The sequence below is a fragment of the Oncorhynchus mykiss genome, chromosome 19 (genome assembly GCF_057628025.1).
Source record: "Oncorhynchus mykiss isolate SJ-2025 chromosome 19, ASM5762802v1, whole genome shotgun sequence".
Lineage (NCBI taxonomy): Eukaryota > Metazoa > Chordata > Actinopteri > Salmoniformes > Salmonidae > Oncorhynchus > Oncorhynchus mykiss.
The window spans coordinates 11,093,028-11,120,107 of record NC_143040.1 but is presented as its reverse complement, the minus strand read 5'-3'; the positions used below and the strand labels follow the sequence as shown (position 1 = coordinate 11,120,107).

At 48.1% G+C, this 27,080-nt stretch overlaps 1 protein-coding gene across 1 annotated transcript in view; it reads right to left on the bottom strand.

The window, feature by feature from the left end:
* LOC149974977 (dynein axonemal heavy chain 6-like) overlaps window positions 1-27,080 on the bottom strand; it is a 129,339-nt gene that overhangs the window by 90,706 nt on the left and 11,553 nt on the right. Inside the window, exons 6-21 of the mRNA XM_090209550.1 lie at window positions 25,939-26,094; window positions 22,302-22,352; window positions 22,010-22,222; window positions 21,423-21,603; window positions 21,222-21,318; window positions 20,823-21,051; window positions 18,286-18,450; window positions 17,994-18,104; window positions 16,954-17,079; window positions 16,542-16,697; window positions 10,462-10,623; window positions 9,968-10,105; window positions 9,121-9,288; window positions 8,850-8,998; window positions 5,969-6,076; window positions 5,230-5,356 (exon numbers count right to left, since the gene is read on the bottom strand). Of these exons, the coding sequence (XP_090065676.1) occupies window positions 5,230-5,356; window positions 5,969-6,076; window positions 8,850-8,998; window positions 9,121-9,288; window positions 9,968-10,105; window positions 10,462-10,623; window positions 16,542-16,697; window positions 16,954-17,079; window positions 17,994-18,104; window positions 18,286-18,450; window positions 20,823-21,051; window positions 21,222-21,318; window positions 21,423-21,603; window positions 22,010-22,222; window positions 22,302-22,352; window positions 25,939-26,094 (2,337 nt within the window). The remainder of the gene's footprint in view (window positions 1-5,229; window positions 5,357-5,968; window positions 6,077-8,849; window positions 8,999-9,120; window positions 9,289-9,967; window positions 10,106-10,461; window positions 10,624-16,541; window positions 16,698-16,953; window positions 17,080-17,993; window positions 18,105-18,285; window positions 18,451-20,822; window positions 21,052-21,221; window positions 21,319-21,422; window positions 21,604-22,009; window positions 22,223-22,301; window positions 22,353-25,938; window positions 26,095-27,080) is intronic.

Below are 27,080 nucleotides of genomic sequence, written 5' to 3'. Positions count from 1 at the left end.
TCAGTACCTTGTTGTTCATGCTGGGTAGGGTCAGTCAGTACCTTGTTGGTCATGCTGGGTAGGATCAGTCAGTACCTTGTTGGTCATACTGGGTAAGGTCGGTCTGTACCTTGTTGGTCATGCTGGGTAGGGTCAGTCAGTACCTTGTTGGTCATGCTGGGTAGGATCAGTCTGTACCTTGTTGGTCATGCTGGGTAGGGTCAGTCAGTACCTTGTTGGTCATGCTAGGTAGGGTCAGTCAGTACATTGTGCGTCATGCTGGGTAGGGTAAGTCAGTACATTGTTGGTCATGCTGGGTAGGGTGAGTCAGTACCTTGTTGGTCATGCTGGGTAGGGTCAGTCAGTACCTTGTTGGTCATGCTGGGTAGGGTCAGTCAGTACCTTGTTGGTCATGCTGGGTAGGGTCAGTCAGTACCTTGTTGGTCATGCTGGGTAGGGTCAGTCAGTACCTTGTTGGTCATGCTGGGTAGGGTCAGTCAGTACCTTGTTGGCCAAGCTGGGTAGGGTCAGTCAGTACATTGTGTGTCATGCTGGGTAGGGTCAGTCAGTACCTTGTTGGTCATGCTGGGTAGGGTCAGTCAGTACCTTGTTGGTCATGCTGGGTAGGGTCAGTCAGTACCTTGTTGGTCATGCTGCGTAGGGTCAGTCAGTACCTTGTTGGTCATGCTGGGTAGGGTCAGTCAGTACCTTGTTAGTCATGCTGGGTAGGGTCAGTCAGTCTGTACCTTGTTGGTCATGCTGGGTAGGGTCAGTCAGTACCTTGTTGGTCATGCTGGGTAGGATCAGTCAGTACCTTGTGCGTCATGCTGGGTAGGGTCAGTCAGTCTGTACCTTGTTGGTCATGCTGGGTAGGGTCAGTCAGTACCTTGTTGGTCATGCTGGGTAGGGTCAGTCTGTACCTTGTTGGTCATGCTGGGTAGGGTCAGTCTGTACCTTGTTGGTCATGCTGGGTAGGGTCAGTCAGTAGCTTGTTGGTCATGCTAGGTAGGGTCAGTCAGTACCTTGTGAGTCATGCTGGGTAGGGTCAGTCAGTACCTTGTTGGTCATGCTGGGTAGGGTCAGTCAGTACCTTGTTGGTCATGCTGGGTAGGGTCAGTCTGTAGCTTGTTGGTCATGCTGGGTAGGGTCAGTCAGTACATTGTTGGTCAAGCTGGGTAGGGTCAGTCTGTACCTTGTTGGTCATGCTGGGTAGGGTCAGTCAGTCTGTACCTTGTTGGTCATGCTGGGTAGGGTCAGTCAGTACCTTGTTGGTCATGCTGGGTAGGGTCAGTCAGTACCTTGTTGGTCATGCTGGGTAGGGTCAGTCAGTACCTTGTTGGTCATGCTGGGTAGGGTCAGTCAGTACCTTGTTGTTCATGCTGGGTAGGGTCAGTCAGTACCTTGTTGGTCATGCTGGGTAGGATCAGTCAGTACCTTGTTGGTCATACTGGGTAAGGTCGGTCTGTACCTTGTTGGTCATGCTGGGTAGGGTCAGTCAGTACCTTGTTGGTCATGCTGGGTAGGATCAGTCTGTACCTTGTTGGTCATGCTGGGTAGAGTCAGTCAGTACCTTGTTGGTCATGCTAGGTAGGGTCAGTCAGTACATTGTGCGTCATGCTGGGTAGGGTCAGTCAGTACCTTGTTGGTCATGCTAGGTAGGGTCAGTCAGTACATTGTGCGTCATGCTGGGTAGGGTCAGTCAGTACCTTGTGTGTCATGCTGGGTAGGGTCAGTCAGTACCTTGTTGGTCATGCTAGGTAGGGTCAGTCAGTACATTGTTGGTCATGCTGGGTAGGTTCAGTCAGTACCTTGTTGGTCATGCTAGGTAGGGTCAGTCAGTACATTGTGCGTCATGCTGGGTAGGGTCAGTCAGTACCTTGTGTGTCATGCTGGGTAGGGTCAGTCAGTACCTTGTTGGTCATGCTGGGTAGGGTCAGTCAGTACCTTGTTGGTCATGCTGGGTAGGGTCAGTCAGTACCTTGTTGGTCATGCTAGGTAGGGTCAGTCAGTACATTGTGCGTCATGCTGGGTAGGGTCAGTAAGTACCTTGTGTGTCATGCTGGGTAGCGTCAGTCAGTACCTTGTGTGCCATGCTGGGTAGCGTCAGTCAGTACCTTGTGCGTCATGCTGGGTAGCGTCAGTCAGTACCTTGTGCGTCATGCTGGGTAGCGTCAGTCAGTACCTTGTGCGTCATGCTGGGTAGGATCAGTCAGTACCTTGTGCGTCATGCTGGGTAGCGTCAGTCAGTACCTTGTGCGTCATGCTGGGTAGCGTCAGTCAGTACCTTGTGCGTCATGCTGGGTAGCGTCAGCCAGTACCTTGTGCGTCATGCTGGGTAGGGTCAGTCAGTACCTTGTGCGTCATGCTGGGTAGCGTCAGTCAGTACCTTGTTGGTCATGCTGGGTAGGGTCAGTCAGTCTGTACCTTGTTGGTCATGCTGGGTAGGGTCAGTCAGTACCTTGTTGGTCATGCTGGGTAGGGTCAGTCAGTACCTTGTTGGTCATGCTGGGTAGGGTCAGTCAGTACCTTGTTGGTCATGCTGGGTAGGGTCAGTCAGTACCTTGTTGTTCATGCTGGGTAGGGTCAGTCAGTACCTTGTTGGTCATGCTGGGTAGGATCAGTCAGTACCTTGTTGGTCATACTGGGTAAGGTCGGTCTGTACCTTGTTGGTCATGCTGGGTAGGGTCAGTCAGTACCTTGTTGGTCATGCTGGGTAGGATCAGTCTGTACCTTGTTGGTCATGCTGGGTAGGGTCAGTCAGTACCTTGTTGGTCATGCTAGGTAGGGTCAGTCAGTACATTGTGCGTCATGCTGGGTAGGGTCAGTCAGTACCTTGTTGGTCATGCTAGGTAGGGTCAGTCAGTACATTGTGCGTCATGCTGGGTAGGGTCAGTCAGTACCTTGTGTGTCATGCTGGGTAGGGTCAGTCAGTACCTTGTTGGTCATGCTAGGTAGGGTCAGTCAGTACATTGTTGGTCATGCTGGGTAGGGCCAGTCAGTACCTTGTTGGTCATGCTAGGTAGGGTCAGTCAGTACATTGTGCGTCATGCTGGGTAGGGTCAGTCAGTACCTTGTGTGTCATGCTGGGTAGGGTCAGTCAGTACCTTGTTGGTCATGCTGGGTAGGGTCAGTCAGTACCTTGTTGGTCATGCTGGGTAGGGTCAGTCAGTACCTTGTTGGTCATGCTAGGTAGGGTCAGTCAGTACATTGTGCGTCATGCTGGGTAGGGTCAGTAAGTACCTTGTGTGTCATGCTGGGTAGCGTCAGTCAGTACCTTGTGTGCCATGCTGGGTAGCGTCAGTCAGTACCTTGTGCGTCATGCTGGGTAGCGTCAGTCAGTACCTTGTGCGTCATGCTGGGTAGCGTCAGTCAGTACCTTGTGCGTCATGCTGGGTAGGATCAGTCAGTACCTTGTGCGTCATGCTGGGTAGCGTCAGTCAGTACCTTGTGCGTCATGCTGGGTAGCGTCAGTCAGTACCTTGTGCGTCATGCTGGGTAGCGTCAGCCAGTACCTTGTGCGTCATGCTGGGTAGGGTCAGTCAGTACCTTGTGCGTCATGCTGGGTAGCGTCAGTCAGTACCTTGTTGGTCATGCTGGGTAGGGTCAGTCAGTACCTTGTGCGTCATGCTGGGTAGGGCCAGTCAGTACCTTGTGCGTCATGCTGGGTAGGGTCAGTCAGTACCTTGTGTGTCATGCTGGGTAGGGTCAGTCAGTACCTTGTTGGTCATGCTAGGTAGGGTCAGTCAGTACATTGTTGGTCATGCTGGGTAGGGTCAGTCAGTACATTGTGCGTCATGCAGGGTAGGGTCAGTCAGTACCTTGTGTGTCATGCTGGGTAGGGTCAGTCAGTACCTTGTTGGTCATGCTGGGTAGGGTCAGTCAGTACCTTGTGCGTCATGCTGGGTAGGGCCAGTCAGTACCTTGTGCGTCATGCTAGATAGGGTCGGTCAGTACCTTGTGCGTCATGCTGGGTAGGGTCGGTCAGTACCTTGTGTGTCATGCTGGGTAGGGTCAGTCAGTACCTTGTGCGTCATGCTGGGTAGGGTCAGTCAGTACCTTGTAGGTCATGCTGGGTAGGGTCAGTCAGTACCTTGTGCGTCATGCTGGGTAGGGTCAGTCAGTACCTTGTGTGTCATGCTGGGTAGCGTCAGTCAGTACCTTGTGCGTCATGCTGGGTAGCGTCAGTCAGTACCTTGTGCGTCATGCTGGGTAGGGTCAGTCAGTACCTTGTTGGTCATGCTGGGTAGGATCAGTCAGTACCTTGTGCGTCATGCTGGGTAGGGTCAGTCAGTACCTTGTGTGTCATGCTGGGTAGCATCAGTCAGTACCTTGTGTGTCATGCTGGGTAGGGTCAGTCAGTACCTTGTAGGTCATGCTGGGTAGGGTCAGTCAGTACCTTGTGCGTCATGCTGGGTAGGGTCAGTCAGTACCTTGTGTGTCATGCTGGGTAGTGTCAGTCAGTACCTTGTGCGTCATGCTGGGTAGGGTCAGTCAGTCTGTACCTTGTTGGTCATGCTGGGTAGGGTCAGTCAGTACCTTGTTGGTCATGCTGGGTAGGGTCAGTCAGTACCTTGTTGGTCATGCTGGGTAGGGTCAGTCAGTACCTTGTTGTTAATGCTGGGTAGGGTCAGTCAGTACCTTGTTGGTCATGCTGGGTAGGATCAGTCAGTACCTTGTTGGTCATGCTGGGTAAGGTCGGTCTGTACCTTGTTGGTCATGCTGGGTAGGGTCAGTCAGTACCTTGTTGGTCATGCTGGGTAGGATCAGTCTGTACCTTGTTGGTCATGCTGGGTAGGGTCAGTCAGTACCTTGTTGGTCATGCTAGGTACGGTCAGTCAGTACATTGTGCGTCATGCTGGGTAGGGTCAGTCAGTACCTTGTTGGTCATGCTAGGTAGGGTCAGTCAGTACATTGTGCGTCATGCTGGGTAGGGTCAGTCAGTACCTTGTGTGTCATGCTGGGTAGGGTCAGTCAGTACCTTGTTGGTCATGCTAGGTAGGGTCAGGCAGTACATTGTTGGTCATGCTGGGTAGGGTCAGTCAGTACCTTGTTGGTCATGCTGGGTAGGGCCAGTCAGTACCTTGTGCGTCATGCTGGGTAGGGTCGGTCAGTACCTTGTGCGTCATGCTGGGTAGCGTCAGTCAGTACCTTGTTGGTCATGCTGGGTAGGGCCAGTCAGTACCTTGTGCGTCATGCTGGGTAGGGTCGGTCAGTACCTTGTGCGTCATGCTGGGTAGGTTCGGTCAGTACCTTGTGCGTCATGCTGGGTAGGGGCTGCAGGTTGCGTTTCACTAGAGACTCCAGGATGGTGGTTTGGAGAACACCGTAGTCATGTTCAGGGATGGACACGCCAGGGAACAGGTCAGACATGATGCCACTAGAGCAGAGAACACACAGACACAGAACCGTCATACACAGAAACACACACACAGAACCGTCATACACAGAAACACACAGACGTCACACACACAGAACCGTCATACACAGACGTCACACACACACAGAGGCGTCATACGGACAAACACACGTCATTAAGGCATGATGAGGCATGATGAGGCATGATGAGGTATGATGAGGCATGATGAGGCATGATGAGGCATGATGAGACATGATGAGGCATGATGAGGCATGATGAGGCATGATGAGGCATGATGAGGCATGATCAGGCATGATGAGGCATGATGAGACATGATGAGGCATGATGAGGCATGATGAGGCATGATGAGGCATGATGAGGCATGATGAGGTATGATGAGGCATGATGAGGCATGATGAGGCATGATGAGGCATGATGAGGCATGATGAAGCATGATGAGGCATGATGAGGCATGATGAGGCATGATGAAGCACGATGAACGTATAAGAGTGGAACGTTCTATTCTTCTCCATAGTGCTGTAACATTAGCTGTGGGACACCATTGGTTTGTGTGTGTGTGTGTGTGTGTGTGTGTGTGTGTGTGTGTGTGTGTGTGTGTGTGTGTTCTCTCACCCAAAGAGCGCAGCATCGTCTGTGAGGAACTTGGGCAGATTGGAGTCTCTCAGAGCCCTGATCAGAACCACGTCTTCACTCAGGTGGGGGTTCTCTCTCTTCAGAGAGCTGTCGGGGGTCACACGCACACATAATACATTCTCTATAAATGTGGGGGTCCCGCTCTCTTCAGAGAGCTGCAGGGGTCACACACACACAATACATTCTCTATAAATGTGGGGGTCCCTCTCTCTTCGGAGACACTGCATGTCTGAAGTAGCTAACATGGGTCGGGTCAATTCCATTTGAAGTCAAAATCGCATCTTTTTTCAATTAATTTCCAATACAATGAAAAGGATAAGCTATTTACAGTATTTCAAATGTATTTGACTTTAAATCACTTCCTGAATTGACTGACTTCAATTTGGAATCGTCTAAAGGTCACTGAACTGAATACATCACCGGGTCGTCTAAAGGTCACTTAACTGAAACATCACTGGGTCGTCTAAAGGTCACTGAACTGAAACATCACCGGGTCGTCTAAAGGTCACTGAACTGAATACATCACTGGGTCGTCTAAAGGTCACTGAACTGAATACATCACCGGGTCGTCTAAAGGTCACTGAACTGAATACATCACCGGGTCGTCTAAAGGTCACTGAACTGAATACATCACCGGGTCGTCTAAAGGTCGCTGAACTGAATGCATCACCGGGTCGTCTAAAGGTCACTGAACTGAATACATCACCGGGTCGTCTAAAGGTCGCTGAACTGAATGCATCACTGGGTCGTCTAAAGGTCACTGAACTGAATACATCACTGGGTCGTCTAAAGGTCACTGAACTGAATGCATCACTGGGTCGTCTAAAGGTCACTGAACTGAATACATCACCGGGTCGTCTAAAGGTCGCTGAACTGAATGCATCACTGGGTCGTCTAAAGGTCACTGAACTGAAACATCACTGGGTCGTCTAAAGGTCACTGAACTGAATACATCACTTTAAACACACTCACCATCTCTCTGTTACACACAAACACACATGCAGACACACAGAGCTTGGTTGGAGGTTGTTAGGTAGAAGTGAATTCCTCTCCTCTCTCTTTACTCTGCCTGTCATCCTCCCTCCCTCCTTTCCCAGAGCTCGGCTAATCAATGTGGATGATGATTCCCCAGTGACTGTTCACCAACCCATTCATTAATAATGTGTGGTGCTGTAACACACACACACACACAGGGTGATAATGGCAGGCCCATTACATTGGATTTACAGAGGTAGTAAAAAGTGAATGAGACAGACAGAAGAGGGTGGCTCTAAACTGTCAGAGGGCTTGTTACTCACACCTGTAAAATGAACAGCTCACCCTGTGACAAGACAATAGCTGCGTGAGTCAATCTGGGATGAAGCGTGATGGATGGGGCAGACAGGGGACATCACTACCATATCTAGACCAGGAGTGTGATGGATGGGACAGACAGGGGACATTACTACCACATCTAGACCAGGAGTGTGATGGATGGGGCAGACGGGACATTACTACCACATCTAGACCAGGAGTGTGATGGATGGGACAGACAGGGGACATTACTACCACATCTAGACCAGGAGTGTGATGGATGAGACAGACAGGGGACATCACTACCACATCTAGACCAGGAGTGTGATGGATGGGACAGACAGGGGACATCACTACCATATCTAGACCAGGAGTGTGATGGATGGGACAGACAGGGACATTACTACCACATCTAGACCAGGAGTATGATGGATGGGACAGACAGGGGACATTACTACCACATCTAGACCAGGAGCATGATGGATGGGACAGACAGGGGACATCATTACCACATCTAGACCAGGAGCATGATGGATGGGACAGACAGGGGACATCACTACCATATCTAGACCAGGAGTGTGATGGATGGGACAGACAGGGGACATTACTACCACATCTAGACCAGGAGTGTGATGGATGGGACAGACAGGGGACATCACTACCATATCTAGACCAGGAGTGTGATGGATGGGACAGACAGGGGACATTACTACCACATCTAGACCAGGAGCATGATGGATGGGACAGACAGGGGACATTACTACCACATCTAGACCAGGAGGATCTGAATGATGCCGATCATCTTTAATATGATGTTGATACAGTGTCTCAGTCCTTCCTGTCAGGGAGCTGTCGTGTGATGGGTCAGTAGACCAGGCAGGATGTCATATGCTACTATCCTATTCTCTCTGAGTCAGCCTTGCAGAGAGGAAACAAGGCTTCCCCTCGTCTAGTCTGCTCTTCCTGTCACCATCCTGCACTGTGTCACTCAGCTTTGACAATAAGAACTGTGTCCCAAATGGCACCTTATTCTCTATATAAAGCTGGTCAAAAGTAGTGCACTGCATAGGGAATATGGTGCCATTGGGAACGCTACCCAAAGGTTCACATTTGCATAGAAGTGGCTGTAAAATGCATAAGGGTAGAGGGTTCTGGGTAGTGGGTTCTGGGTAGAGGGTTCTGGGTAGTGGGTTATGGGTAGAGGGTTCTGGGTAGAGGGTTCTGGGTAGTGGGTTCTGGTTAGAGGGTTCTGGGTAGTGGGAGATCTGTAAACGGCACTATGAGGATAAAACTGAACATCGTTTCAATCTGATTTGTACATAAAACGACCTTGTGCATAAAAAGCCCAGAAACTGTCAGATACCGGCTGGTGGTTTTGATTGAATAGAGTTCTGTTTTTCTCTCTGTGTCCTATCTGGTCATGACGAGTTTTTACCCCCAAAATCTTGCAACTTTGATTGAACAGGGTGGGTACAACGTTGTGTCCTACCCTAGACCAGTATAGAATAGCACCCCCTGTGGGTCCTAGCCTAGACTAGTATAGAACAGCACCCCGTGTGGGTCCTACCCTGCCATGACGAGGACAGACTTGACGGCCCTCATGCCGAAGTCGTAGTGGTCCTGTTGGGAGAGCTGCTCAGAACACAGCTTGTACATCTGGGTCATCTTTCGGGCCAGAGTCTTACTGGACTCAAAACCCTCAGAGTAGAGGATCACCTAGAGGAGGAGAGAATGGAAGCATGGAGGGGGAGAAACGGAAGTCAATGATCTGGTCCCCAGCTACAAATGACCTCAGCATCGTAACACATCCCCAGCCCCCCAGTAGCCCCCCCAGTTACCTCAGCGATCAGGGCATAGTTGGGCACCATCATGGCTATGGGTCTGAACAGGGCTTTGAGGTTGTCAGGGAGCTCAGTGCGTCCAGCGTAGCCCGGGTTCATAGTGATGAAGGCAGCACACGTCATCACCAGCTTGATCTCTCTGCCCTCAAACATGAACCTGGACAGCTACAAGACAGAGACCACCTGACACGGAGGACTGAACCGGGGTTGTGAGCATCTACCATGTCGTTTACTTAGGTAGAGTAGACATCACCGTGACAACAGGAACAGACGATTCGGTTAGTTAAACTACTCTGTTACACTGAGGTCTGAAGAAACAGACCTGATATCCAGGCTTTAGTTCAGAGGGCTAACAACTTCTTCAGCCGAGCGGACATCAATCTTGCCTGACTGGTGTGATGGATGGAGGTTAGAACTAGGAAGGCTGTGGGTCACCAGGTGTAGCTATACCTTGGCCACATTCACATTGTGGATGGTGGTGAGTTGTAGGTACCAGTATATACTGTATTTGTGATATATTCCAGCAATAAGGCCCAAGGAGATGTGGTTATTGGCCAATATACCACGGCTAACGGCTGTTCTTAAGCACGACACAACACAGAGTGCCTGGATACAGCCCTTAGCCGTGCTACATTGGCCATATACCACAAACCCAGGGTTGCCTTAATGCTATTATAAACTGCTTATCAACATAATTAGAGCAGTAAAAAATTAATGTTTTGTCATACCGGTAGTATACTGTCTAATATACCACGGATTTCAGCCAATCAGCATTCAGGGCTCGAACCACCCAGTTTCTAAATGTAAAGATATTGGGACAGGCAGGGGAAAGGGGAGGGTATACCTTGGCCATCTTGGCATTGCGGATAGTAATGAGTTGCTGGGCGATGACAGACAGCACCTCGATGTCGATGCGGTTAAACTCATCAAAACAACACCAGGCCCCTGATTGGGCCAGACCACTGAAGAACTTCCCCATCATCTACAACACAGACAGGTGATTGGTTAAGCAGATAGCAGGAATAAAACAGGATCCTTCATTATGAAGAAGATCCACTGCTGTGGTGACACTGTCCCCTAGTGTTAGTGTCTGGGTAAAACAAAGACAATAGGAGAGAGAGAGACAGAGGGTTAGGATTAGAAGGGTAAAGGAAGAGAGGGAGAGAACAGGGTTCCCCAAACTCGGTTTGGTTCTTGCCCTAGCACTACACAGCTGATTGAAATAACCAACTCATCATCAGGCTCTGATTATTTGACTCAGCCGTGCAGTGCTGGGGCAGGACTGAGATTGGGAAACCCTGGAATAGAAGGTTCTGTGCTGGTCAGTCTAATCAGTACCTTGTAGTCCAGTCCATCAGAACAGTTGAAGACAACACACTGGATGGACAGAGCCTTGGCTAGGTCCTTAGTGGTCTCCGTCTTCCCTGTTCCAGCTGGTCCTGCTGGAGCCCCACCAAGGTCTAACTGAAGAGCCCCCATCAGACACAGGTAGCAACGATCCTAGAGATACAACAGGTTAATGGGTGGAGAGATCCTATAGAGAGACATACAACAGGTTAATGAATGGAGAGATCCTAGAGAGAGACATACAACAGGTTAATGGATGGAGAGATCCTAGAGAGAGACATACAACAGGTTAATGGATGGAGAGATACTAGAGAGAGACATACAACAGGTTAATGGATGGAGAGATCCTAGAGAGATCCTAGAGAGACATACAACAGGTTAATGGATGAGAGATCCTAGAGAGACATACAACAGGTTAATGGATGGAGAGATCCTAGAGATATCCTAGAGAGACATACAACAGGTTAATGGATGAGAGATCATAGAGAGACATACAACAGGTTAATGGATGGAGAGATCCTAGAGAGAGACATACAACAGGTTAATGGATGGAGAGATCCTAGAGAGACACATACAACAGGTTTATGGATGGAGAGATCCTAGAGAGAGACATACAACAGGTTAATGGATGGAGAGATCCTAGAGAGATACATACAACAGGTTAATGGATGGAGAGATCCTAGAGAGAGACATACAACAGGTTAATGGATGGAGAGATCCTAGAGAGAGACATACAACAGGTTAATGGATGGAGAGATCCTAGAGAGACACATACAACAGGTTTATGGATGGAGAGATCCTAGAGAGAGACAACAGGTTAATGTATGGAGAGATCCTAGAGAGATCCTAGAGAGACATACAACAGGTTAATGGATGAGAGATCCTAGAGAGACATACAACAGGTTAATGGATGGAGAGATCCTAGAGAGATACAACAGGTTAATGGATGGAGAGATCTTAGAGAGAGACATACAACAGGTTAATGGATGGAGAGATCCTAGAGAGATACAACAGGTTAATGGATGGAGAGATCCTAGAGAGAGACATACAACAGGTTAATGGATGGAGAGATCCTAGAGAGACACATACAACAGGTTTATGGATGGAGAGATCCTAGAGAGAGACATACAACAGGTTAATGGATGGAGAGATCCTAGAGAGATACATACAACAGGTTAATGGATGGAGAGATCCTAGAGAGAGACAAACAACAGGTTAATGGATGGAGAGATCCTAGAGAGAGACATACAACAGGTTAATGGATGGAGAGATCCTAGAGAGACACATACAACAGGTTTATGGATGGAGAGATCCTAGAGAGAGACAACAGGTTAATGTATGGAGAGATCCTAGAGAGATCCTAGAGAGAGACAACAGGTTAATGAATGGAGAAATCCTAGAGAGATACATACAACAGGTTAATGGATGGAGAGATCCTAGAGAGAGACATACAACAGGTTAATGGATGGAGAGATCCTAGAGAGACACATACAACAGGTTAATGGATGGAGAGATCCTAGAGCGACACATACAACAGGTTAATGGATGGAGAGATCCTAGAGAGAGACATACAACAGGTTAATGGATGGAGAGATCCTAGAGAGACACATACAACGGGTTAATGGATGGAGAGATCCTAGAGAGAGACATACAACAGGTTAATGGATGGAGAGATCCTAGAGAGAGACATACAACAGGTTAATGGATGGAGAGATCCTAGAGAGATACAACGGGTTAATGGATGGAGAGATCCTAGAGAGATACAACGGGTTAATGGATGGAGAGATCCTAGAGAGATACAACGGGTTAATGGATGGAGAGATCCTAGAGAGACACAACGGGTTAATGGATGGAGAGATCCTAGAGAGATCCTAGAGAGACACATACAACAGGTTAATGGATGGAGAGATCCTAAAGACATACAATGGGTTAATGGATGGAGAGATCCTAGAGAGATACAACGGGTTAATGGATGGAGAGATCCTAGAGAGAGACAACAGGTTAATGGATGGAGAGATCCTAGAGAGATACAACAGGTTAATGGATGGAGAGATCCTAGAGAGACACATACAACAGGTTAATGGATGGAGAGATCCTAGAGAGACACATACAACAGGTTAATGGATGGAGAGGTCCTAGAGAGAGACATACAATGGGTTAATGGATGGAGAGATCCTAGAGAGATACAACGGGTTAATGGATGGAGAGATCCTAGTGAGATCCTAGAGAGAGAAATACAACAGGTTAATGGATGGAGAGATCCTAGAGAGAGACATACAACGGGTTAATGGATGGAGAGATCCTAGAGAGAGACAACAGGTTAATGGATGGAGAGATCCTAGAGAGACACATACAACAGGTTAATGGATGGAGAGATCCTAGAGAGACACATACAACAGGTTAATGGATGGAGAGGTCTTAGAGAGAGACATACAATGGGTTAATGGATGGAGAGATCCTAGAGAGATACAACGGGTTAATGGATGGAGAGATCCTAGAGAGACACAACGGGTTAATGGATGGAGAGATCCTAGTGAGATCCTAGAGAGACACATACAACAGGTTAATGGATGGAGAGATCCTAAAGAGATACAACGGGTTAATGGATGGAGAGATCCTAGAGAGAGACATACAACAGGTTAATGGATGGAGAGATCCTAGAGAGATACAACAGGTTAATGGATGGAGAGATCCTACAGAGATCCTACAGAGATCTTAGAGAGACACATATAGCGGGTTAATGGATGGAGAGATCCTAGAGAGAGACAACAGGTTAATGAATGGAGAGATCCTAGAGAGACATGCAATGGGTTAATGGATGGAGAGATCCTAGAGAGATCCTAGAGAGAGACAACAGGTTAATGAATGGAGAGATCCTAGAGAGAGACAACAGGTTAATGGATGGAGAGATCCTACAGAGATCCTACAGAGATCCTAGAGAGACACATATAGCAGGTTAATGGATGGAGAGATCCTAGAGAGATCCTAGAGAGAGACAACAGGTTAATGGATGGAGAGATCCTAGAGAGAGACAACAGGTTAATGAATGGAGAGATCCTAGAGAGACATGCAATGGGTTAATGGATGGAGAGATCCTAGAGAGATCCTAGAGAGAGACAACAGGTTAATGGATGGAGAGATCCTAGAGAGATACATATAGCAGGTTAATGGATGGAGAGATCCTAGAGAGAGACACCAGGTTAATGGATGGAGAGATCCTAGAGAGACATGCAATGGGTTAATGGATGGAGAGATCCTAGAGAGACATGCAATGGGTTAATGGATGGAGAGATCCTAGAGAGATCCTAGAGAGAGACAACAGGTTAATGAATGGAGAGATCCTAGAGAGAGACAACAGGTTAATGGATGGAGAGATCCTACAGAGATCCTACAGAGATCCTAGAGAGACACATATAGCAGGTTAATGGATGGAGAGATCCTAGAGAGATCCTAGAGAGAGACAACAGGTTAATGGATGGAGAGATCCTAGAGAGAGACAACAGGTTAATGAATGGAGAGATCCTAGAGAGACATGCAATGGGTTAATGGATGGAGAGATCCTAGAGAGATCCTAGAGAGAGACAACAGGTTAATGGATGGAGAGATCCTAGAGAGATACATATAGCAGGTTAATGGATGGAGAGATCCTAGAGAGACATGCAATGGGTTAATGGATGGAGAGATCCTAGAGAGATCCTAGAGAGAGACAACAGGTTAATGAATGGAGAGATCCTAGAGAGAGACAACAGGTTAATGGATGGAGAGATCCTACAGAGATCCTTCAGAGATCCTAGAGAGACACATATAGCAGGTTAATGGATGGAGAGATCCTAGAGAGATCCTAGAGAGAGACAACAGGTTAATGGATGGAGAGATCCTAGAGAGAGACAACAGGTTAATGAATGGAGAGATCCTAGAGAGACATGCAATGGGTTAATGGATGGAGAGATCCTAGAGAGATCCTAGAGAGAGACAACAGGTTAATGGATGGAGAGATCCTAGAGAGATACATATAGCAGGTTAATGGATGGAGAGATCCTAGAGAGAGACACCAGGTTAATGGATGGAGAGATCCTAGAGAGACATGCAACGGGTTAATGGATGGAGAGATCCTAGAGAGAGACAACAGGTTAATGGATGGAGAGATCCTAGAGAGAGACAACAGGTTAATGAATGGAGAGATCCTAGAGAGAGACAACAGATTAATAGATGGAGAGATCCTAGAGAGAGACAACAGATTAATAGATGGAGAGATCCTAGAGAGATCCTAGAGAGACACAATGGGTTAATGGATGGAGAGATCCTAGAGAGATCATAGAGAGATCCTAGAGAGACACAATGGGTTAATGGATGGAGAGATACTAGAGAGATCATAGAGAGATCCTAGAGAGACACAATGGGTTAATGGATGGAGAGATACTAGAGAGATCCTAGAGAGATCCTAGAGAGACACAATGGGTTAATGGATGGAGAGATACTAGAGAGATCATAGAGAGATCCTAGAGAGACATACAACGGGATTAATGGATGGAGAGATCCTACAGAGACAAAACGGGGTTGTGGAATTTCTTTCCTTCTTAATGCATTTGAGCTAATCAGTTGTGTTGTGACAAATTAGGGGTGGTATACAGAAGATGGCCCTATTTTTGTGAAAGACCAAGTCCATATTATGGCAAGAACAGCTTAAATAAGCAAAGATAAACGACAGTCCATCATTACTTTAAGACATGAAGGTCAGTCAATCAGGAAAATTAAGAACTTTGAAAGTTTCTTCAAGTGCAGTCGCAAAAGCGATGATGAAACCGGCTCTCATGAGGACCGCCACAGTAAAGGAAGACCCAGAGTTACCTCTGCTACAGAGGACAAGTTCATTAGAGTTAACTGGCTCTCATGAGGACCGCCAAAGAAAAGGAAGACCCAGAGTTACCTCTGCTACAGAGGACAAGTTCATTAGAGTTACCAGCCTCAGAAATTGCAGCCCAAATAGATGCTTCACAGAGTTCAAGTAACAGACATCTCAACATCAACTGTTCAGAGGAAACTGTGTAAATCAGGCCTTTGTGGTTGAATTGCTGGAAAGAAACCACTACTAAAGGACACCAATAAAAAGAAGAGACTTGCTTGGGCCAATAAACACGAGCAATGAACATTAGACTGGTGGAAATCTGTCCTTTGTTCTGATGACTCCAAATTTGAGATTTTTGGTTCCAACCGTCATGTCTTTGTGAGACGCAGGATAGTTGAACGGATGATCTCTGCATGTGTGGTTCCCACAGTGAAGCACGGAGGAAGAGGTGTGATGCTGTGGGGGTGCTTTGCTGGTGAAACTGTCTGTGATTTACTTAGAATTCAAGGCACACTTAACCAGCATGGTTACCACCACATTCTGCAGCGATACGCCATCCCATCTGGTTTGAGCTTAGTAGGACTATCATTTGTTTTTCAACAGGACAATGACCCAACACACCTCCAGGCTGTGTAAGAGCTATTTGACCAAGAAGGAGAGTGATGAAGTGCTGCATCAGATGACCTTGACCTCCACAATCACCCGACCTCAACCCAATTGAGATGGTTTGGGATGAGTTGGACCGCAGAGTGAAGAGCAGCCAACAAGTGCTCAGCATATGTGGGAACTCCTTCAAGACTGTTGGAAAATCATTCCAGGTGAAGCTGGTTGAGAGAATGCCAAGAGTGGGCAAAGCTGTCATCAAGGCAAAGGGTGACTACTTTGAAGAATCTCAAATATAAAATATATTTGGACTTAACTTAACTTTGAGACACGGAGGAACATGGGCATGTTAATCAAGGCATCCTGACACATATTTCCCCACGTAGTGCTTTTCTGATTTCCCCATGCAGTCTGATGAGGGAAAATGTCCCGAAGTGCAGGTGCACACACACACACACACCAAGACAATCATGCACAGAAGGATACCATCTGCAATGTCTTAGACTGTTGCTTTGATACATTGTTTGTCACTGTCTCGTGTGTGTGTGTGTGTGTGTGTGTGTGTGTGTGTGTGTGTGTGTGTGTGTGTGTGTGTGTGTGTGTGTGTGTGTGTGCGTGTTACCGTGAGTGGGGTGATGACGAGGCGAGGGCAGGCCCCCAGGTATTCATATCCATAGATGTAGGTGGACAGAGCCATCCTGGCCACACAGTTATCTAGGTCCAAGTCCCAGTAGTAACGCAGCTGCCTCTGCCACTCAAAGCTACTGCTGGAGTCAACCTACACACACACACACACACGCACGCACGCACGCACACACACACACACACACACACACACACAGACACAGACACAGACACACATACACACACACACACACGCACACACACACACACACACCCTTGGTCACTAATCAAGGTCAAGGCCAAATAAACTGTTATTTTTGATCAGACAAGTTGGATTTATGTAAAACTATCTTTTTGGAATGAACTACACTTCCCATGATGCAGTGGGTGGTTTGCAGGCCTTACAGTACCTTCCGGGCCACGAGGTCTGTGACAATGTCCCTGGCGTGCACGTCTACGGTGATGAGAGCTGTGATGATGTTACGGTGCAGGGTGGGGAGTTGGCCTCGAACCAGGGCTGCTAGGGCATTCAGCCTCTATAGACAGACAGACAGATAGATAGACAGACAGACAAGTAGGGAGGGAGGCAGGCAGACAGACAAGCAGACAGACAAGCAGACAGACAGATAAGTAGGGAGGGAGGCAGGCAGACAGACAGACAGGCAGACAGACAAGCAGACAGACAAGCAGACAGACAGATAAGTAGGGAGGGAGGCAGGCAGACAGACAAGCAGACAGACAGATAAGTAGGGAGGCAGGCAGGCAGACAGACAAGCAGACAGACAAGCAGACAGACAAATAAGTAGGGAGGGAGGCAGGCAGACAGACAAGCAGACAGACAAGCAGACAGACAGATAAGTAGGGAGGGAGGCAGGCAGACAGACAGGCAGACAGACAAGCAGACAGACAAGCAGACAGACAGATAAGTAGGGAGGGAGGCAGGCAGACAGACAAGCAGACAGACAGATAAGTAGGGAGGCAGGCATGCAGACAGACAAGCAGACAGACAAGCAGACAGACAAGCAGACAGACAGATAAGTAGGGAGGGAGGCAGGCAGAGAGACAAGCAGACAGACAAGTAGGGAGGGAGGCAGACAGACAGACAAGCAGACAGACAGATAAGCAGACAGACAGACAAGCAGACAGACAAGCAGACAGACAAGCAGACAGACAAGCAGACAGACAGATAAGTAGGGAGGGAGGCAGGCAGACAGACAAGCAGACAGACAGACAAGTAGGGAGGGAGGCAGACAGACAGACAAGCAGACAGACAGATAAGTAAGGAGGCAGGCAGACAGACAGACAAGCAGACAGACAAGCAGACAGACAGACACGAGGAGAATCATCAAATGATAAAAAACAAAAGTATTTCTATGAAGATAAGCATCTCTGTTCCAAGGTGTTGTCACCACTGTAGGCTGTTGAAAACAGTCATTGTGGACGGTCGTACATCAATGTTGACATATTCAAAGTCCTGCAGGGCCATGAAGTGGTCGTGGTCTCCCTCCAGACAGCCGTCCAGGTCTCTGCACCACATCAACTGACTGATGGTTAACACCACCTGGTGGACACAGAGGAACACTGCAGATGGACATTAACCTCTTACAGACACCAGGTTTACAACACATGATAAACATACAATAGGAATTCATTCATTTCTTCAGAGGCTACTCTCGTTGTTTGCTCTGGTAGTCAGCGATGGAGGTTAGTGTGTGTGTGTGTGTGTGTGTGTGTGTGTATACCTGTGAGGGGTGTCCAGCCACCACCCACTCCTCTCGTTCTTTACTCTGGTAGTCAGCGATGGAGGCCTTGCTGAGGCGGCGGAGGGAAGAGAACATGGCCTCCTCTACTTTACCCAGCCAGTCCTCTACGTTACCACGCGCCTTCAGACCTTTAGCCAGGCCCACCTACACACACACAGAATGAACACACACAAATACACACACACAGAATGAACACACACAAATACACACACACAGAATGAACACACACAAATACACACACACAGAATGAACAAACACAAATACACATACACAGAATGAACACACACAAATACACACACACCAAATATTGTAATGGAAGTCAAGGATAACATTTTCATTAAAAACTTTGTTACGTCCATCTTGACATCTGAAGATCCATCTGCAGTGACAGTGAAATAATCAACAGAGAGAAAGACAGGGAGGTCTCCTCTCCTTCAGGTGAGACCATGACCAGTTTATTACCTACCTTCTCTCTCTCAGGTGAGACCATGACCAGTATATTACCTACCTTCTCTCTCTCTCAGGTGAGACCATAACCAGTATATTACCTACCTTCTCTCTCTCTCAGGTGAGACCATGACCAGTATATTACCTACCTTCTCTCTCTCAGGTGAGAACATAACCAGTATATTACCTACCTTCTCTCTCTCTCAGGTGAGACCATGACCAGTATATTACCTACCTTCTCTCTCCTTCAGGTGAGACCATGACCAGTATATTACCTACCTTCTCTCTCTCTCAGGTGAGACCATGACCAGTATATTACCTACCTTCTCTCTCCTTCAGGTGAGACCATGACCAGTATATTACCTACCTTCTCTCTCCTTCAGGTGAGACCATGACCAGTATATTACCTACCTTCTCTCTCTCAGGTGAGACCATGACCAGTATATTACCTACCTTCTCTCTCCTTCAGGTGAGACCATGACCCGTATATTACCTACCTTCTCTCTCCTTCAGGTGAGACCATGACCAGTATATTACCTACCTTCTCTCTCCTTCAGGTGAGACCATGACCAGTATATTACCTACCTTCTCTCTCCTTCAGGTGAGACCATGACCAGTATATTACCTACCTTCTCTCTCTCAGGTGAGACCATGACCAGTATATTACCTACCTTCTCTCTCCTTCAGGTGAGACCATGACCAGTATATTACCTACCTTCTCTCTCTCTCAGGTGAGACCATGACCAGTATATTACCTACCTTCTCTCCTTCAGGTGAGACTATGACCAGTTTATTACCTATCTTCTCTCTCCTTCAGGTGAGACCATGACCAGTATATTACCTACCTTCTCTCCTTCAGGTGAGATCATGACCAGTATATTACCTACCTTCTCTCCTTCAGGTGAGACCAGGACCAGTATATTACCTACCTTATCTCTCTCTCAGGTGAGACCATGACCAGTATATTACCTACCTTCTCTCTCCTTCAGGTGAGACCATGACCAGTATATTACCTACCTTCTCTCTCCTTCAAGTGAGACCATGACCAGTATATTACCTACCTTCTCTCCTTCAGGTGAGACCATAACCAGTATATTACCTACCTTCTCTCCTTCAGGTGAGACCATGACCAGTATATTACCTTCTCTCCTTCAGGTGAGACCATGACCAGTATATTACCTTCTCTCCTTCAGGTGAGACCATGACCAGTATATTACCTTCTCTCCTTCAGGTGAGACCATAACCAGTATATTACCTACCTTCTCTCTCTCTCAGGTGAGACCATGACCAGTATATTACCTACCTTCTCTCTCCTTCAGGTGAGACCATGACCAGTATATTACCTACCTTCTCTCTCTCTCAGGTGAGACCATGACCAGTATATTACCTACCTTCTCTCTCTCTCTCAGGTGAGACCATGACCAGTATATTACCTTCTCTCTCTCTCAGGTGAGACCATGACCAGTATATTACCTACCTTCACTCTCTCAGGTGAGACCATGACCAGTTTATTACCTACCTTCTCTCTCTCTCTCTCAGGTGAGACCATGACCAGTATATTACCTTCTCTCTCTCAGGTGAGACCATGACCAGTATATTACCTTCTCTCTCTCAGGTGAGACCATGACCAGTATATTACCTACCTTCTCTCCTTCAGGTGAGACTATGACCAGTATATTACCTACCTTCTCTCTCCTTCAGGTGAGACCATGACCAGTATATTACCTACCTTCTCTCTCTCAGGTGAGACCATGACCAGTATATTACCTACCTTCTCTCCTTCAGGTGAGACCATGACCAGTATATTACCTACCTTCTCTCTCCTTCAGGTGAGAGCATGACCAGTATATTACCTACCTCCTCTCCTTCAGGTGAGATCATGACCAGTATATTACCTACCTTCTCTCCTTCAGGTGAGACCATGACCAGTATATTACCTACCTTCTCTCTCCTTCAGGTGAGAGCATGACCAGTATATTACCTACCTCCTCTCCTTCAGGTGAGACCATGACCCGTATATTACCTACCTTCTCTCTCTCAGGTGAGACCATAACCAGTATATTATCTACCTTCTCTCCTTCAGGTGATACCATGGCCAGAATGTCGTTGCTGTAGACCTTCTCCTGTTCTCCGTCTGCCGGCTGGGTTGTCATGGCGCCGGGGGGCGGAGGGGGCAGCAGGGCGAACTCCAGGCGGGCGATAGCATCAAAACACTTCCTGAGGTGGGGCTGAACGGCCTGGGGGTTCCTGGTCTGAGCCAAGATCTCCAGGAGCTCATCGTTGGACAGGAAGTAGAACCTGGGAACGGTACCGAGAGGCGGACACGTTGATTCATGAAGTGTCTTCCAACATTTCACCACAGGGAACATCACAACACAGTGAGACATGACATCAGCAGATTAACCAAGTGGTTCAGACGTTGACCACCAATCCTGGTCCTAGAGAGATACATGCAGACAGCAGAGTACCTGGGGAAGATGACTCTCTTGGACTCCAGGTAGGCCTCCAGACACTTCTGGATCTGGTCTAGCAGGGCGTTGTTGTTCTGGAAGATCTCCAGCAGACCTGTAGAGAGACAAAGAGAACAGGGGAGGGGAGGGGGGGTGATACCCCTCTCTCTCTCTCTCTCTGAGTGTGTGAGTGTGTGTGTGAGAGAGAGAGTTAGTTACCTGGCTGTGTAGCAGCCCTCAGAGCATTGGGAAGCCTGTTGACCTTCCTCATAATCTCCTTCCAGGACTTGTCCACCTGGAGGAACATCTTGGCTTCAGCAGGAAGCTGTCTCTGGATGTCTGGAGCACTGAAGATACTCTCCAGATACAGCCAGTTACGCTGACACGTCAGCCACTCTTCCTACAGGAGGGAGGGAGGGAGGGAGGGAGGGAGGGAGGGAGGGAGGGAGGGCGCGAGAGAGCGAGAGAGAGAGAGGGAGAGCGAGAGAGGGAGAGCAAGAGAGCGAGAGAGGGAGAGCGAGCGAGTGAGGGAGAGCGTGAGCGCGAGAGAGCGAGAGCGAGAGAGCGAGAGAGAGAGAGAGAGAGGTACATCAGTGAGAGAAAGAGGGATAGGATTAGAAGGGTAGAGGGGGAGAAGGAGGAGAGAATTACCTAGCATTTGATACATGACCATTTGCATTTGATACATGACCATTTGGCGTATAAAACAGCATCATCACACAGTCCCATCCATTTGATCTGGTCTCTAGTCTCTCACCTTGAGTTTAGCCAAAACAGTAAATGAATGTGATTGGTCTCGGTCTCACCAGTGTCTGGCTGAAGAGGTTTAGCTGCCTCTGCCACTCGTCTACTCTGGTCTTGATGGGGCCGACGTAGCGAGAGGACGCCACCGTGGCCATGTTGATGGTACTGTCATCCAGCAGCACCTGAATGTCATCAGTTCCTCCCAGGATGAACAGGTCTTTAGAGTCCCGGTGGGAGAGAACCGGAAACTCCGTGGTCTTCCAGGAATCCTCAACCTACACAGTGGGGTCGAGTTTAGACAATAGGAATTACAGGAAGTAGAACTACAACATGTTCTTCCTGGGTCTTTCCTACCTTTTTAAGGATGGTCTCCAGCGATGCCTCTCCTGAAGCCTGTCCTGACACCTGGAAGAGGAGAACCAGACTGGGTCAAACACTTTACTGTACAGCTTCTGTTTGGCCTGGTTCACCTGCTACAACGGAATGGATACAACTACATCAACAAGTCTGTTGTTGGTACCTCCTGTATGTCCATGTCATAGCAGATGTTACCTCCTGTATGTCCATGTCATAGCAGATGTTACCTCCTGTATGTCCATGTCATAGCAGATGTTACCTCCTGTATGTCCATGTCATAGCAGATGTTACCTCCTGTATGTCCATGTCATAGCAGATGTTACCTCCTGTATGTCCATGTCATAGCAGATGTTACCTCCTGTATGTCCATGTCATAGCAGATGTTACCTCCTGTATGTCCATGTCATAGCAGAGGGAGGGTGTTACCTCCTGTATGTCCATGTCATAGCAGAGGGAGGGTGGTACCTCCTGTATGTCCATGTCATAGCAGAGGGAGGGTGTTACCTCCTGTATGTCCATGTCATAGCAGAGGGAGGGTGTTACCTCCTGTATGTCCATGTCATAGCAGATGTTACCTCCTGTATGTCCATGTCATAGCAGAGGGAGGGTGTTACCTCCTGTATGTCCATGTCATAGCAGAGGGAGGGTGTTACCTCCTGTATGTCCATGTCATAGCAGAGGGAGGGTGGTACCTCCTGTATGTCCATGTCATAGCAGAGGGAGGGTGTTACCTCCTGTATGTCCATGTCATAGCAGAGGGAGGGTGTTACCTCCTGTATGTCCATGTCATAGCAGAGGGAGGGTGGTACCTCCTGTATGTCCATGTCATAGCAGAGGGAGGGTGTTACCTCCTGTATGTCCATGTCATAGCAGAGGGAGGGTGTTACCTCCTGTAAGTCCATGTCATAGCAGATGCTACCTCCTGTATGTCCATGTCATAGCAGAGGGAGGGTGTTACCTCCTGCATGTCCATGTCATAGCAGAGGGAGGGTGGTCCCTCCTGTATGTCCATGTCATAGCAGAGGGAGGGTGTTACCTCCTGTATGTCCATGTCATAGCAGATGTTACCTCCTGTATGTCCATGTCATAGCAGGTGTTACCTCCTGTATGTCCATGTCATAGCAGATGTTACCTCCTGTATGTCCATGTCATAGCAGGTGTTACCTCCTGTATGTCCATGTCATAGCAGATGTTACCTCCTGTATGTCCATGTCATAGCAGGTGTTACCTCCTGTATGTCCATGTCATAGCAGGTGTTACCTCCTGTATGTCCTTGTCATAGCAGATGTTACCTCCTGTATGTCCATGTCATAGCAGGTGTTACCTCCTGTATGTCCATGTCATAGCAGATGTTACCTCCTGTATGTCCATGTCATAGCAGGTGTTACCTCCTGTATGTCCATGTCATAGCAGATGTTACCTCCTGTATGTCAATGTCATAGCAGATGTTACCTCCTGTATGTCCATGTCATAGCAGGTGTTACCTCCTGTATGTCCATGTCATAGCAGATGTTACCTCCTGTATGTCCATGTCATAGCAGGTGTTACCTCCTGTATGTCCATGTCATAGCAGATGTTACCTCCTGTATGTCCATGTCATAGCAGATGTTACCTCCTGTATGTCCATGTCATAGCAGATGTTACCTCCTGTATGTCCATGTCATAGCAGGTGTTACCTCCTGTATGTCCATGTCATAGCAGATGTTACCTCCTGTATGTCCATGTCATAGCAGATGTTACCTCCTGTATGTCCATGTCATAGCAGATGTTACCTCCTGTATGTCCATGTCATAGCAGGTGTTACCTCCTGTATGTCCATGTCATAGCAGATGTTACCTCCTGTATGTCCATGTCATAGCAGATGTTACCTCCTGTATGTCCATGTCATAGCAGGTGTTACCTCCTGTATGTCCATGTCATAGCAGGTGTTACCTCCTGTATGTCCATGTCATAGCAGGTGTTACCTCCTGTATGTCCATGTCATAGCAGATGTTACCTCCTGTATGTCCATGTCATAGCAGATGGTACCTTCTGTATGTCCATGTCATAGCAGAGGGAGGGTGTTACCTCCTGTATGTCCATGTCATAGCAGAGGGAGGGTGGTACCTCCTGTATGTCCATGTCATAGCAGAGGGAGGGTGGTACCTCCTGTATGTCCATGTCATAGCAGACGTTACCTCCTGTATGTCCATGTCATAGCAGATGTTACCTCCTGTATGTCCATGTCATAGCAGATGTTACCTCCTGTATGTCCATGTCATAGCAGATGTTACCTCCTGTATGTCCATGTCATAGCAGATGTTACCTCCTGTATGTCCATGTCATAGCAGATGTTACCTCCTGTATGTCCATGTCATAGCAGGTGTTACCTCCTGTATGTCCATGTCATAGCAGATGTTACCTCCTGTATGTCCATGTCATAGCAGATGTTACCTCCTGTATGTCCATGTCATAGCAGATGTTACCTCCTGTATGTCCATGTCATAGCAGATGTTACCTCCTGTATGTCCATGTCATAGCAGATGTTACCTCCTGTATGTCCATGTCATAGCAGGTGTTACCTCCTGTATGTCCATGTCATAGCAGATGTTACCTCCTGTATGTCCATGTCATAGCAGATGTTACCTCCTGTATGTCCATGTCATAGCAGAGGGAGGGTGGTACCTCCTGTATGTCCATGTCATAGCAGATGTTACCTCCTGTATGTCCATGTCATAGCAGATGTTACCTCCTGTGTGTCCATGTCATAGCAGGTGTTACCTCCTGTATGTCCATGTCATAGCAGATGTTACCTCCTGTATGTCCATGTCATAGCAGATGTTACCTCCTGTATGTCCATGTCATAGCAGAGGGAGGGTGGTACCTCCTGTATGTCCATGTCATAGCAGATGTTACCTCCTGTATGTCCATGTCATAGCAGATGTTACCTCCTGTATGTCCATGTCATAGCAGGTGTTACCTCCTGTATGTCCATGTCATAGCAGATGTTACCTCCTGTATGTCCATGTCATAGCAGATGTTACCTCCTGTATGTCCATGTCATAGCAGAGGGAGGGTGGTACCTCCTGTATGTCCATGTCATAGCAGATGTTACCTCCTGTATGTCCATGTCATAGCAGATGTTACCTCCTGTATGTCCATGTCATAGCAGATGTTACCTCCTGTATGTCCATGTCATAGCAGGTGTTACCTCCTGTATGTCCATGTCATAGCAGATGTTACCTCCTGTATGTCCATGTCATAGCAGATGTTACCTCCTGTATGTCCATGTCATAGCAGAGGGAGGGTGGTACCTCCTGTATGTCCATGTCATAGCAGATGTTACCTCCTGTATGTCCATGTCATAGCAGGTGTTACCTCCTGTATGTCCATGTCATAGCAGATGTTACCTCCTGTATGTCCATGTCATAGCAGATGTTACCTCCTGTATGTCCATGTCATAGCAGAGGGAGGGTGGTACCTCCTGTATGTCCATGTCATAGCAGATGTTACCTCCTGTATGTCCATGTCATAGCAGGTGTTACCTCCTGTATGTCCATGTCATAGCAGATGTTACCTCCTGTATGTCCATGTCATAGCAGAGGGAGGGTGTTACCTCCTGTATGTCCATGTCTTAGCAGAGGGAGGGTGTTACCTCCTGTATCGCTTCGCTGTAGCTGAAGATGTTGAGTCCCTCTAGAGAGGCCAGAGTTTGAGGTTCCTCCAGGAGACTGGCCTCTATGACGGCCTCCAGAATCTCCCAGTGTCTGCCCTTCAGACACGGGTTACGCAGGTCTGTGATCACTGGGAGCTGGAGGGAGAAAAGACACACACGTTACACACACCCACAGCCAGGTAACACACACACACTCACACCCACAGCCAGGTAACACACACACACCCACAGCCAGGTAACACACACACACCCACACCCAGGTAACACACACACACACACACCCACAGCCAGGTAACACACACACACTCACACCCACAGCCAGGTAACACACACACACCCACACCCAGGTAACACACACACACACACAGCCAGGTAACCTACACACACCCACAGCCAGGTAACACACACACACCCACAGCCAGGTAACACACACACACACACACACACAGCCAGGTAACACACACACACACCCACAGCCAGGTAACACACACACACAGCCAGGTAACACACACACACCCCCACACCCACAGCCAGGTAACACACACACACACACCCACAGCCAGGTAACACACACACACACACACCCACAGCCAGGTAACACACACACACACACAGCCAGGTAACACACACCCACAGCCAGGTAACACACACCCACAGCCAGGTAACACACACACACCCACAGCCATGTAACACACACACACACACCCACAGCCAGGTAACACACACGTTACACACACCCACAGCCAGGTAACACACACGTTACACACACCCACAGCCAGGTAACACACACACACTGAGTGTACAAAACATTAGCAACACCTTCCTAATATTGAGTTGCCACCCCTTCTGACCTCAGAACAGCCTCAATTCATCAGGACATGGACTCTACCAGGTGTGGAAAGCGTTCCACAGGGAAGCTGGCCTAAGTTGACTCCAATGCTTCCCACAGTTGTGTCAAGTTGGCTGGATGTCCTTTAAGTGGTGGACCATTCTTGTTACACACAGGAAACTGTTGAGCATGAAAAACCTAGCAGCGTTGCAGTTCTTGACACACTCAAACTGGTGCACCTGGCTCCAACTACCATACCCCGTTCACACACTTAAATCTGTTGTCTTGTCCA